Source organism: Pelodiscus sinensis, chromosome 19, assembly GCF_049634645.1.
Source record: "Pelodiscus sinensis isolate JC-2024 chromosome 19, ASM4963464v1, whole genome shotgun sequence".
In the NCBI taxonomy this organism is placed as follows: Eukaryota; Metazoa; Chordata; order Testudines; family Trionychidae; genus Pelodiscus; species Pelodiscus sinensis.
The window spans coordinates 24,023,380-24,036,636 of NC_134729.1; the positions used below are offsets into that span (position 1 = coordinate 24,023,380).

The window sequence follows — 13,257 nt, forward strand, 5'->3', positions numbered from 1 at the left end:
CTTTCCAGATTACCCCAGAGAACTAGATGCCTGGCTTAGCTGTACCACACATTCATGAGTGCAAAGACACCTTGGCATAACTTGATTTGTCACAATGCATTAAAAACTGCTTTGAGAGCAGAGAGAGAGAGGGAGAGGTGCTGAGTGTGAAGAGGCAGAGGAGAGGGTCAGAAAGAGAAACAATATACATTTTGACTACATTTACATTTTGGAAAAAAAATGAAAAAAAGTCCCAACACTATCCAACTGTCTTGTTTTTAACAATGAGCTTAAACTGCAGCAAGGGAGGTTTAGGCTGGACATTAGGAAAAACTTTCTAACTGTCAGGGTGGTTAAACACTGGAATAAATTGCCAAGGGAGGTTGTGGAATCTCCATCTCTGGAGATATTTAAGAGCAGGTTAGATAGACATCTGTCAGGGATGATCTAGAATGTACTGGGTCCTGCCGTGAGGACAGGGGACTGGACTCAATGACCTTTCAAGGTCCCTTCCAGTTCTATGATTCTATGATTTTCAAAACAAAATGTTTCATTTGTCTTTGCACCGAAACTTCCTTTGTTTCATTGATAAATAAACAAAAGGTTGCAATGAACATGAACTATTTCAGACTTAGCAAAATGAAATGCTTTCTTTGACCCTACGTGCAATTATATTTGGAATTTTGTTTGGCCAAAACAATTCAAATTTTTTGGTGTGCCACCATGATATGGGGCAAAAAAAGATTGCAATCTCAGAAAGTTTCCAGGGGTAGAAGCTCTGTGTGCTGACCATGTCTACTAACCAGTGAGCTGAGAGGGCATAGGAAGGATGCAGCCAGAAGAGGCCAATCAGCCGCTGGGATGGATTGCATCCTGTTTGCAATTGCTTCCATGCACGAAATTACACCAGCCATGCTCTCATTGACATCAACAGGACTGGGCTCAAGGAGCTAAATCCCGCGCTGCAGGATGTTGGATGGGAATGTGGCAAAAATCCCTGTATTGCAAGAGGGACCCCATACTCCAAACAGCCTTTGGAAGAGGAGGCAACACTGGTTCCATTGCCCACCCTGATTCTTTCCTTCCCCAGATGGCTAGTAAGGCTGGAAGGCAAAATTCTCTGCTGGACTAGTTCCACTGAAGTCAATGGAGTTCTGGCACATCCCTGTTCCTGGCCGTAGATGTCCCGTGTCCATCTCCCAGGCTGAAACGCACTCCGTGCATCAGCCATCATGAGACCTACCCAGCACTGATGTTGCTGAAGCCCTCTGAGCAGTTCCTCTCCTGGGCTGGCTCTTTGCACGGGGGCGAGTTTCATCCTTGCTGACAGGTTGCATTTAGACGCATGGTTACCCTGCATGTAGCCTTACTTGCTCCCACAGATCCACAGTGCTGACATGCCATGGCTTGTCTCAGCATGATAGTTCTCTGCACTGGGTCCAGTCGTCAGCCTTTCCCTCGGTGGGTCAGAGTCTGGTAAAACTACAAGCGATGTGATATGCACACAAAACACACACACAGGCCTCTTCTTCGGCTCTCAGTTCAAGTGGTGAAATGGGGACTCCTTCCTGGTAATTGCTCTGCTCACAGTTATCACCGCTGGCTCCCCTGTGTAGCTTGCTGACATTTAAATTAACAGCAATTAAACCAGCGCTGCAGATGGCACGGGCCCCAGAGGAAAGGAGGGGAGGACACAGTCAGAAGCTGCTGTCAGATAGCAGCCTGGGCCCTGTCCTCTACGCATGAGCCTTGCTTCCCCTTTTTCAGCTCCTCCTTGTCTAGCCCCCCGGCTCTCCCCAACTTTGCTTTGGACCCAGAATTTTAACTTAAACTCAGTTTCACTGTCACACTCTGAGCCAGGGTAAATCTGCGCAGTTCTCTGGAGGTCCAAGGAGTGTCATCGATTCAGCCCAGCTGACAGTCTCGCTTCTTTGTGTTTCTCGCTGGTGCATTTCTTTGTGCAGTTGCGCGACAGTTTGTCCGACCTACCGGATGTAACTTGGAGAAAGCCATCTCTAGAGAAGTTACTAATAAGCAACCTGTGGCAAATAGGAGCATGTCCTGCCCCATCAATAAGCCATCCTGGCTCTGCAGATGGTTATTAATGTGTGGTGGAGGGTGGCAGATCAGACAGCATCAGCTACAGCCAAGGAGGTCAAGCCGGCTGTGTCAGGTGCTTTGGATTTACAGTGTGTTAATCGTTGATAACACACAGAGTGGAGACCCCAACTCTTCCTGTCACTCTTGAATCATTTTGGGTCCGTTCAAAGCCCCAAAATAAAACATTTATGTTTCAGGAAAACATTTAAAAGTTTTATTTCAAACAAAATGTTGAAACGAAAACTTTCAGCGTTTTCCAAATGGAAATTTTTCAGAACTCCCATTCCAGGAAAAACTTTAGTATTTCAACATTTCCTCCCACTTGCAATGAAAACAATTGGTTGATTTGAACCCTGACAATTGGTAGCGGGATGTTCACACTCAGTGAAAAGCCCTTGGTACCGATGTCTGTTGATCTCTCGGTCATGATATTTATTTATTTTAAATATTTTTACCCTGCCTCTCTATTTAAACTATTCGCAGCAGCTCATAATTTTTTGTAAAAACACAATAAATAAATGTATAAAGTAAAATACAAGACCCCAAAGTGGGACATAAAAACATGCTAAAACACCTCAAGAAGGAGATATGAATGAAGGGTGTTCAATGTTAACGAGTTTTGATGCTTTATTTTTTAGCATGAGATGGAGGGCTGAGGATGATCCAGAGTGTATCTCTGCAACATAAGCCCATTAGGTATTAATTGACTATGAGCAGGATTGTAGTCTGTGGCTCTGACTCTCACTTTTCGAACAGAGCCGGAGATGCAATCAGACGCTCTCCAAAATGACCAAATCACTCTCCCTGTAACCAATAGAGAGAGAGAAGATGAAAATCTGATTTGGGTCATGTTAGTACATAAATCCAGCCCTTCTTACAGCATTTAGAAAGCTTGGGAAATGACCTGGAAAACCCTGGGGAGCAGGAGGTTACATGTACCTGTCATGTCTGCTTCTGCTGAGTGCATGGAGTCATCAACCAACCCTCAAAATGCAGCCAAGTACACAGCCCTTGGAAACGTTTCGTATCTTTTCTATCTGCTCACCTGCCTGGAGTGACACGTACTTGAATGATTTGCATCTTCAATCATCACTCCTCCCCCCGCTCTCCCCCGTCTGAAGGGACCCCGTGAAGGCATCCTTGGAGGACCCTCGTACATGTTTCCTGCACCTGTAGCTAAAGACTAACCTTTGCTTGGCCAGGAATTGTCACCGGGCTCTTGAGCTGCTACCAAAGGGTAGGTCAAGTGGGGCAGCACAAGCTCAGGGAGCAGACCACTGGTCTAGAGAGAGCTGGGTTCTAGTCCCTTTTTGGCTGTGGCTCTGGGTTAGTCATGTCAACCACCGGTGTGTCTGTTTCCTGGTTGGAGTTTATCATAGAAGATGAGGGTTGGATGAGACCTCAGGAAGTCATCTGGTGCAGTCCCAAGTCAGGGCTTTGTCAAATCTGCCCTTAAAAACCTCTAGCTAGAGATTCTACCACTTTCCTGGTTAACCCCTTCCAGTGCATGATGGCCCTCCTAGTGAAATAGCCACGACAGGGAATGACTTGCTATGTTTGCACAGCATCCTGCAAAATGGGACTCCAGTCTCAGTGCAACTGCCACTAAGCGGATTTGAACCTGGGATCTCTGGAGCTTGGTGTAGGGGCCTCTGCTGTTGGAGCTAAAAGCCAGCTGGCTCAGTCTAAGATGTAGAGGTCTCTTGTTCTTATTTGTTGCTGTAAGTGGTCTAGGTGCCACTGCATTGATCAGTGAACCACACAGGGTACGTCTAGACTGGAAGCTTCTTTCCAAAGAGAGCATCCACAACTCAAAACTGGATTGAAAAAATGACCTGCTTTTCAAAAGGGAGCATCCAGACATCATGGCCGCTCTCTCAAAAGAAAGCCCCGATTGCTATGCACAGCACGGCCACCAGGGTACCTGTGCTTTTTTCTATTGCCTCGTCTTTCGAAAAATGTCCCGGTTCTGCATCCACACACTCCTTTTTCCAAAAGAGCTCTTTCGAGAAAGGCGTTCTTCCTTGTAATTGGAGGGTTACCATTGTCGAACCCCCCCTCCCGTGTTCTTTCTATTTAATTTCAAAAGAACGCAATGGCAGTGTGGACACAGGAGATGTTTTTTCAAAAAAAGGGCAGTTTTTTCAAAAACACCGTCATCTGGATGCAGCATAATTTGTTAAACGAAGGTTTTGCTGTCGCTAGCTGAGGGTGTGTCTAGACTACATGCCTCTGTCATCAGAGGCATGTAGATTAGACACATAGGCAAAGGCAAATGAAGCTGCGAGTTAAATGATCGCGGCTTCATTTAAATTTACATGGCTGCCGCGCTGAGCCGACAAACAGCTGATCAGCTGTTTGTCCACTCAGCACGCTAGTCTGGACGCTCCCCTGCCGACATCAAAGCCCTTTGTCGGCAGCCCCGGTAAACCTCATCCCACGAGGAATAACGGGGCTGCCGACAAAGGGCTTTGATGTCGGCAGGGGAGCGTCCAGACTAGCACGCTGAGCGGACAAACAGCTGATCAGCTGTTTGTCGGCTCAGCGCGGCAGCCATGTAAATTTAAATGAAGCCGCGATCATTTAAATCGCGGCTTCATTTGACTTTGCCTATGTGTCTAATCTACATGCCTCTGATGACAGAGGCATGTAGTCTAGACACACCTTGAATGTGTATATTTCACTTAGACAAAAGCGATAGGAAATGGGAATGGATGGAGGCTAGAAATTCCCAGGAATTTAAAGATCTCAAATGCATTTCTTTTTCCCCAGCCTATGGAGAGTTACATCTGCCACAGATGTTTTATGCCTTTTCTTTTCGGGGGTGAAAGGAGCCAAATATGAATGGAGCTAGAAACTGGAGCTAGTGATGGACAAAAACTGGGGGGTTTGTGGCTTGGACTTATACTGGTTAGGCTTGATCCTATTACTCAGTGAGGGTCCCTCTCCAGCTCATCCTACCCTTCCTCAGTGTCTGCACTTTGGTCCTCTTCTTCCTCTCCCTCGACAGACTCATCATCATGCCCCTCTTCATCGTCCCCTTCCCCAGCATGGTCCTCCTCTCTGCCGGTGTGCTCCTGGGGGGTTCTCCCTCTGCCCACATTGACAGCCTGAGCCTCAGTGGTCACCTGCTGCTTGCAGAAAGGGCAGGTTTTGTTCCTGGGCTGGGTGTGAAGCCAGGTGTCGATACAGGCGCAGTGATAGGTGTGAGAACAGGGGAGGACCTTCAGCTGGTCTCCTTCTTCGTACTCGGCCATGCAGATCACGCAGGTGTCGTACCTGTCTCCCCTTTTGAAGGTGCACACGGTTATCTGCTGGCCCTTCGTGCACCAGCGGGCGCACGCCACCAGCGGGATGGTGCAAATGAGCACGTTGAGCATGAACCCAAACTCCTGGAGGAGGTAAGGAATGAGGCGGTTCGTGGAATATTTCAGCACCTGTGGCCAGAAGAGCTTCGCCATGTCCCACACGGAGGGCGTAGCAGCATCCTGGCAGGAACTATGAGGCCGTTTCGGTGCCATGAGGGTGACGTATGCCCCCTTTTCATAAGGGGAAGCCCTCCTCAGGTGCTTGCGGGCTGATTCTCCGGTGAAGACAGACTGGATCGCAATCTGCTGCCGGATTGCTTCGTCATCGCTTGCCATGTTCACCAGATGCTCTGCATTCACGTTGTGCACGATGGCGGCCTGGAACCCGGCTTGCTGCGCGTGAAGGACCTTGACGCCAAAGGGGCAGTCCGACCTGCGGATGAGCACGATGAAGGCCTCTGAGGAGTTGGAGGAGGCCGGCGGGCCTGCTATAGGGTGACAGGCATTTGCTGGCGTGGCCTCGATCAAATAGCCCACCAGCCCTTCGGTCGGGAGGGGCGGTCCGAAGCATGCAGGCAGGGCGTTGAAACCGACGCAGGTGGCGCCGTGGTTGTAAACCACGTGGCCGAAGGCTTCTGCCACAGCCACGTCGACGAGCAGGAGCGCGGTGACCGCCCGGAGAGGAAGACAGAGCGGAGGCCTCATGCCAACCCGTGGGCGGGAATCTCGCTGTGCCAGGGCCAAGCTGTGACACTAGGGAAGGAGTCCGTGTGAAGGATCCTCAGCAGCAAACACACACTTCGCAGCCCCTCGCAGTGGTATCAACACAACATGCCTGGAGTCTGTGCTGAAGACAGCAGCAGCAGCAGCAGGATTGTGACTGGTCCTTGGACGCTTGTGCAAATGGCTTCCTTAAATCACCAGGCTGGTCTGCTGATTCCCAGGGCATCACCCCGCCCCCCATTGTCTCTCGCTGCTAGGCAACCTTTCCTACCCACCTCCCCAGGCTTTGTGACATCACCCCGTGACTGCTGCACTTTCCCGGGGCTGTCTCCCTGAAATGACACTTCCATTTTTGCACCCTCGTTCCCACCAATCTGCCACTGTTCCATCTCGGCCCAGTTCTGCCCCAGTCTAACCGGGGGTAGGTCAACAGGATGGCCTGCTGCACTCAGGGGGAGTTGCTCACATCCTTCAGAAGGATTAATGCCCCTTCTTTTGACTGTCCTCCCACTGCAAACTGCAATTCTTCACCGTGGGCAGGGACGTGCTGTCTGGAGATCACTGCACAGCAGAAATGATTGGAGAGGATCTTCCTCTCCTCTGTGGGGTGGGAGATACCAGCCTGGGTTGGTGGACTGAACTTGCTTCCTGCTTTAAAAACAACGTCCCCCCCCCCCCACCTTTTTCTTTTCATGAGTGTGATCAGCTGATGGACGGCAAAGCATGGAGAGCTACAAGGCCAGAGTGTTTTGTCATGAGATAATGGAAATAAATAATCGAAACGGGTAAAGCATCATTCAAAATAATAGCCAGCAGAACCTGAAATTACATCCCTCTGTGCACCCACACAGAGCACAACCTGCGCTGTGCTATTGGGCACATGAGCAAAGGCACGGAGGGTCCATTTCACAGACCAAAACAAGTGGCCAGGAGTTCCGTGTGCTCAGCGCGCTGGATTCGTGCTGGCAGCGGAATGAGCTCTTCTGAAATTCAGGCTTCTGGGGTCACAATGGGTGCTGCGTGACGTGAATACATTTTTCAGAGTCCATCATCTTCCTTAGCAGCTTGGAGGTGGATTCCCCCTCCCCCCCCCCAGAATCTGAGAGCTGGAAGAGATCTCAGGAGTCATCGAGTCCAGCCCCCTGCCCAAAGCAGGACCAACCCCAACTAAGTCATCCCAGCCAGGGCTTTGTCAAGCTGGGACTTAAAAACTTCTAGGGATGGAGATTCCACCACCTCCCTAGGGAACCCATCCCAGTGCTTCCCCACCCTCCTAGAGAAATCATTTTTCCTAATATCCAACCTTGACCTCCCCCACTGTAACTTGAGACCATTGCTTGTTGTTCTGCCATCGGTCACTACTGAGAACAGCATCTCGCCATCCTCTATAGGACCCCCTTCTGGAAGTTAAAGGCAGGTATCAAATCCCTCCTCACTCTTCTCTTCTGCAGACTAAACAAGCTGCAGGCCAAAATCCGGAGGGTCTCTGCTACCCATTGAATTCAGCTGGTGCTGGGTCCTCTCACACTCTCCAAGAGCTGCAGTGGGCAACCCATTGCCAAACTCCCCTTTAAAGTAGCCCCAGGGGTCCAATAGGGTTTTGTTGGCCCTGTCGTTAATCAAAGACTCACCATTACTGGTTGGTACTGTCCCCTGGCCCCATGGGCACTGTGCCAAACAGGTTTCACTGTGTATATATTCCTCCTGGGGAAAGGGGTGTGTGTGTGTGTATGTGTGTGTATTCCTCCTGGGGAAAGGGGTGTGTGTGTGTACTGTGTGTGTGTGTGTACAGTGTGTGTGTGGTTGTACACCAGAATCCCAGCCACTGTGAGCTCAAACTCATTTTATTTTCCCTCCTCTGGAACGCTTTACACTTGCAAAGGGACATTTTGATGTACCAGAGGCCTATTTTGCAATAGTCACCTGCTGTTTGCAAATTGGACAGGTCTTACACTGGGACTGGACGAGGAGCCACGAGTCTATGCAGGCCACATGATAGACATGAGAACAAGGGAGAATCTTCAGCTGGTCCCCTTCTTCATACTCGGCCATGCAGATCACGCACGTAACATACTTGTCTCCCGTTTTGAATGTGCTCGTGGTTATCTTCTGCCTCTTCTTGCACCATCTGATGCAGCCCACCACCAGCAGGGTGCACACGATCATGCCAATGGCCATGCCAAACTCCCGGATGAAAAGAGAAATCACGTGTTTGGAGCAATATCCAAACTGGAGGGCCCAGTAATGCCTAGCCGCATCGCCGAGGGAGAACTTTGCATCGGCCCAGCAGGGATTCTGATAGTGTTCGGGTACCACCAGAGTGACGTGAATGTGTTTTTCAGAGCCCATCGCCTTCCGTAGCAGCTGGGAGGCGGATTGCCCCGTAAAGACAGAAGGAATTCCAACCTTCTGCCTGATCTCCTCCACGTTAGTCACCATTGTCACCAGCTTCTCTGAGTTCACGTTGTGGACAATAGCAGCTTGGTAGCCCGCTTGTTGAGCATGAAGGATTTTCACCCCCAGGGGACAGTCATACCTGCTTATGAGCACGATGAAGGTGGCCGAGGCGTTGCTGCCTGCTGGCGGGCCTCTGATCGGTTGACAGGCATTTGCAGGTACCGCCTCAATCAGATAACCCCTCAGGCCCTCTCTGGGGACAGGCGGCCCCAGGCACGCAGACAGCGCTCTAAAATCAATGCAGGTGGAGTTCTGCTTGTAGACCACGTAAACAAAGACTTCAGCCGTGGGGGCCTTGAAGAGCAGGAGCACGGTGATCAGGCGGAAAGGAGTCAGCAGCACCGGCCACATGCCGGTAGCCGTGCGACGGGCGGATCTAGCTGCTGTCTGATCACAGGCAGTGGCTTGGGAGGGCTCTATGGGGACTGGTGGGAGACCTCAGCTCTGCTCATCTTCTTCCAAGTCATGCGTAAGACACATTGAACCCGTCCAAGGCAATAACAGCAACAGGATGAGGCAAGTTATGGTCTCCCCACCCCTTCCCTTAGTGCTACTGTCAGCTGCTTCTTTCACTGCACAGGCCGGCCCCGCTGATGCCTCCTTTCTCACCAGCTGCAGGCAGCTGCCCAGGTCTTTGTGACATCGCTCAGTGACTGCTGTGCTTTCCCCAAACACCGTCACGGGGCCCAGGAAGGGACAGGGCTTTTGGGCAAGGGAGGGCAGGGGCAAGAGCGAGGGAGAGAAGGAAACTCGGGAAGGGCAGGAAGAAGAGGTGCGAGAGGAATGAGACGCCCCAGGAGAGGTCATCCCGCCCAGAAGGAGGAAGAAGGGAGTAGCAATCCAGCAGGCCTTAGTTCTAGAAGATGAGAGGAAGCTGTGGAAAGCCCGGCCTCTTAGCGAGCGTGGGGGAGTTGAGGAGGAAAGCAAAGGCCCCCGTGTAAGACACAGATCCAGGAGTGGGTTTGTCCTTAGCAACGATCACTCATATTTCTGCATATTGGAGTAACATGTTTACACAGCCCGGGTCGATCGGAAGGGATTTTCCCCAGGCACCACAGCAGAGCTAACAACAGATCCTGGGGCCTAGACGTCCCAGTCCAGTGTCCTACATGCTGGTCTGCGCAGCCTTTCACCCAGACGTGGTCTCTAGTCAGAATATCTGGGTTAGAAAATCTAACAGAGCTTTCCGGTTTCTATGACAACGCCTGTCACAACAACCACGGCGGCACAGAGACCAGGGTAACCACTGCCATCAGCCAGAAGGGTTCTGGCAATAAGAAGGCTGGCGGGTTTAGCAAGGGCAGGGGGAAGGGACGGATGCAAACAAGCCAGCATGGGGGGGGATGGACAAAAGGGCATGGAGCAGCACGTGTCCAGCTGGAGGGACCAGCAGCGGAGAGGGGGGACCCTGTCTGGCAAGGGAAGGAGACGAGGCTGGAGGGCAGGGGTGAGAGGGAGAGGAGGAGGAGGGTGGCGAAGAGAGCAAAGGTGGGAAACAAAGGCTGAGATTTTTCAATGGAACTGAAGGGAGTTAGGCACCGAGGTCCCATTGAGATCCATGGATGCCCAGGGTTTGCGAGAGAAACCGCTCAAGGAACATGCTGTATTCCTTCATTTACGAGAAACTGTCTCCTCCCCTCCCCGCCATACTCAGTGCAAAGTAGCGTGAGTCGCGCAGGCATGTGTTAAATATGGCGCAGCCACTCCTGGAGGTGTCCTCTACCCGTATCCTCTGGGATCTGTGCAATCTACTTCCTCCCTAGAACTGCGACTTATTTAAATGTCAACAAGCCTCGCATGGGATGCAACAGTTTATGAGAGAGCAGAGCAATTACAGGCAACCGGTCCCATTTCACCACTTCAACCAAGATCCAAACTAGAGGAGAGGAAGAGACCGTTTACCTCGCTATTAATTAACCGATCACTTACACGCCCCATAGCAGCAGACACCCAAGCCCAGACTGCTTTCACATAGCCCAGTGGGGCCGCAGAGCGACTGCAGGGAAGTCAATGGAGTTATTCTGCTTTTTCACGGTGAATTGGCCAGCAGAATCCACTTCACTTAGTGGAGACTAGTTCTGCCGGAAAGCCTCTATCAGCAAGAGGGGTATTAAATATTGATGAATTGAATAGTCGAGTAACCGCATGAATTCTTATTGGTTAGCTGACTATTCTGTAGTCCCCAGGGTCTGGGCCGGCAGCCAGTGCACTCCGGCCTCACGTCCGAAGAGATCCCTACCACTCTGCGCTGCCGCCTCTGTATCAGAAGCAGCAACACGGCGTGCCAGGTGGGAGCTGGTCCATGAGAGAAGCAAGTTTAAAAACCAGCTTCCCTCGCGGACTGGCTGCCTGTTGCCCTGCACTGCTGCCTCTGATAAAGGGGCAACAGCGCAGAGTGGCAGCAGCCCCTGTCCAGGGGGGAGCCAAGTTCTCAGACCCAGCATGAGCCGAAACTGAGCCAGGCTGCCTGCCCACCCAGCTCCTAATACACTTTCAACGCAGAGCCGCAACGGGGGTAGGTCCTGGACCCATCGCAAGCCAGCACTGAGCGGGGCTGCTGGCCAGCCTGCTAAAAAATGTACTGGTGGCAGGTGAGGGTAGGAAATGCATGTAGTCTATAGCATTAATCGATCAGTGTTTGCTTATCGGTTAATTGGTTCATCGGCTACACTATTGCATCCCTAATCAGCAACGGCGATATCCAGTGGTCTGGTTCTGTCACATGGACTTCTCTGTCACTCTAGCCAAGATTGTGGGGCTGGCCTCAGACCCTGTGTCGATTGGCTTTGCTTCCAGGCTGAAACAGATCTGAATGTTTTATTCAAAGGCTTTTGCTGCACTAGGGAAGCAGCCCAAGCAGGTGTGTGATGTGAGTTCATAACGAATGCGGCTCAGCGTTCGTTATTATTTGCATTATAGTTGTGTTTAGCATCCCAGTGAGGTGCATGTCCATTCGGTCCCTTATCCTGCACTCTGGACCACGCTGCTTCTCTGCTTGCCTATTCCTCTCTCCCTGCCCTCGTAAACCGAAATGTGCGTGTTGTAGCCAGCAAGAGCCGACTTCCAGTGCAGACTCGAAGGAAGGCCTCTAGACAGGGCTGACGGGAAAACGAGAATTCTGTTTCACTCACACACACCTTGAACACTGGGCCTTTGTGCTCATTCTGCATGGGAACAAAAGCTTGGCCTTTCACATGCGGTGGGGGAGCCACAATCAAGCAGCTCAGGATTGCTAATTGGCGTAGGGTGCTTACCTGGGGCATGCGAGACCCTGGTTCAGATCCCTGCTGTGCCTTGTTTGGAGCTGTTTCTATTTCCCTTGTCGGTGGGGTTTCACTCTGTGCAATGTTCTTGGGGATGGGGGCGGGGGAGACCCTGACTGTGCAGTTCAAGTACTGATGTGGGATAGCGATAGAAATGCAGCCGTGTTAGTCTGGTGTAGCTGAAACAAAAAACAGAACTATGTAGCTCTTTAAAGACTAACAAGATGGTTTATTAGGTAATGAGCTTTCGTGGGCCAGACCCACTTCCTCAGATGAAATAGTGGAAGAAAATTGTCACAACCATATATGTATCCTTTGGTGTATATGGTTGTGACATTTTTCTTCCACTATTTGATCTGAGGAAGTGGGTCTGACCTGGGATATGAGAGGTTCCGATGGGAGTCTCTGCTATCAATCGGGTAGTGGGCCGGGTCTCTCTCTCAACCAGCTGTTCCTTCTGGGACCCGAGAAACTTCTCAACAAACCAGCATTTTCTGATGAAAAAACATCTTGTCTAAAAATCCCTGGCGACCTCTCCCTGCAGGGCTCATGCAGCACGTGCACGCAGGGTGTTGTGTTTCGTAGATAAAATATGTACCTTTAATTGGGTACTTTTTAGAATTATGATGATTTGTCGTGAGGAATGTGTGTGTGTCTGTGTGTGCATTTGTGTGTGTGGGGGGGTGTATTTGTGTATGTCTGTGTGTGCATTTATGTGTGTGGGGGGTGTATTTGTGTGTGTCTGTGTGTGCATTTATGTGTGTGTGGAGGGGTGTATTTGTGTGTGTCTGTGTGTGCATTTATGTGTGTGGGGGGTGTATTTGTGTGTGTCTGTGTGTGCATTTATGCATGGGGGGTGTATTTGTGTGTGTGAGTCTGTGTGTGCATTTATGTGTGTGTCGGGGGGGTGTATTTGTGTGTGTCTGTGTGTGCATTTATGTGTGTGGGGGTGTATTTGTGTGTGTCTGTGTGTGCATTTATGTATGTGGGGGTGTATTTGTGTGTGTGAGTCTGTGTGCGCATTTATGTGTGGGGGGGGATGTATTTGTATGTGTCTGGGTGTGCATTTATGTGTGTGTTGGGGTGTGTGTTTATGTGTGTGTGTGTGTGTATTTGTGTATGTGTCTGGGTGTGCATTTATGTGGGGTGGGAGGGTGTGTATTTATGCATGTGTGTATCTGTGTGTGCATTTGTGTGTGTGTGTGTGTGTCTGGGTGTGCATTTATGTGTGTGTGGGGGGGTGTGTTTATGTGTGTGTATTTGTGTATGTGTCTGTGTGTGCATTTGTGTGTGTGTGTGTGTCTGGGTGTGCATTTATGTGTGTGTGGGGGGGGGGGACAACTGATGATTTCCACCCTGACATTACACCCCACACACCCACTAACCTGCTCCCTGTCCTGGAGCAAGCTGAGCCTGGGTAGAGTCCT

At 50.7% G+C, this 13,257-nt stretch overlaps 2 protein-coding genes across 2 annotated transcripts; both read right to left on the reverse strand.

Annotated features, from left to right (window-relative positions):
• Positions 1-2,681: 2,681 nt before the first annotated feature.
• LOC102462537 (E3 ubiquitin-protein ligase RNF167-like) lies at positions 2,682-6,213 on the reverse strand. The gene is made up of 2 exons (XM_006110528.3): positions 5,041-6,213; positions 2,682-2,883 (listed from the first exon to the last, which is right to left on the reverse strand). Exons 1-2 carry the CDS (start codon positions 6,090-6,092, stop codon positions 2,850-2,852), a joined length of 1,086 nt encoding a protein of 361 aa, XP_006110590.3. The 5' UTR covers positions 6,093-6,213; the 3' UTR covers positions 2,682-2,849.
• Positions 6,214-7,938: 1,725 nt separating this feature from the next.
• Positions 7,939-9,164, reverse strand: LOC102462294 (E3 ubiquitin-protein ligase RNF167-like). Its single transcript, XM_006110527.3, has one exon. The coding sequence runs from the start codon at positions 8,916-8,918 to the stop codon at positions 8,016-8,018; it is 903 nt and encodes a 300-aa protein (XP_006110589.2). The 5' UTR covers positions 8,919-9,164; the 3' UTR covers positions 7,939-8,015.
• Positions 9,165-13,257: the final 4,093 nt, after the last annotated feature.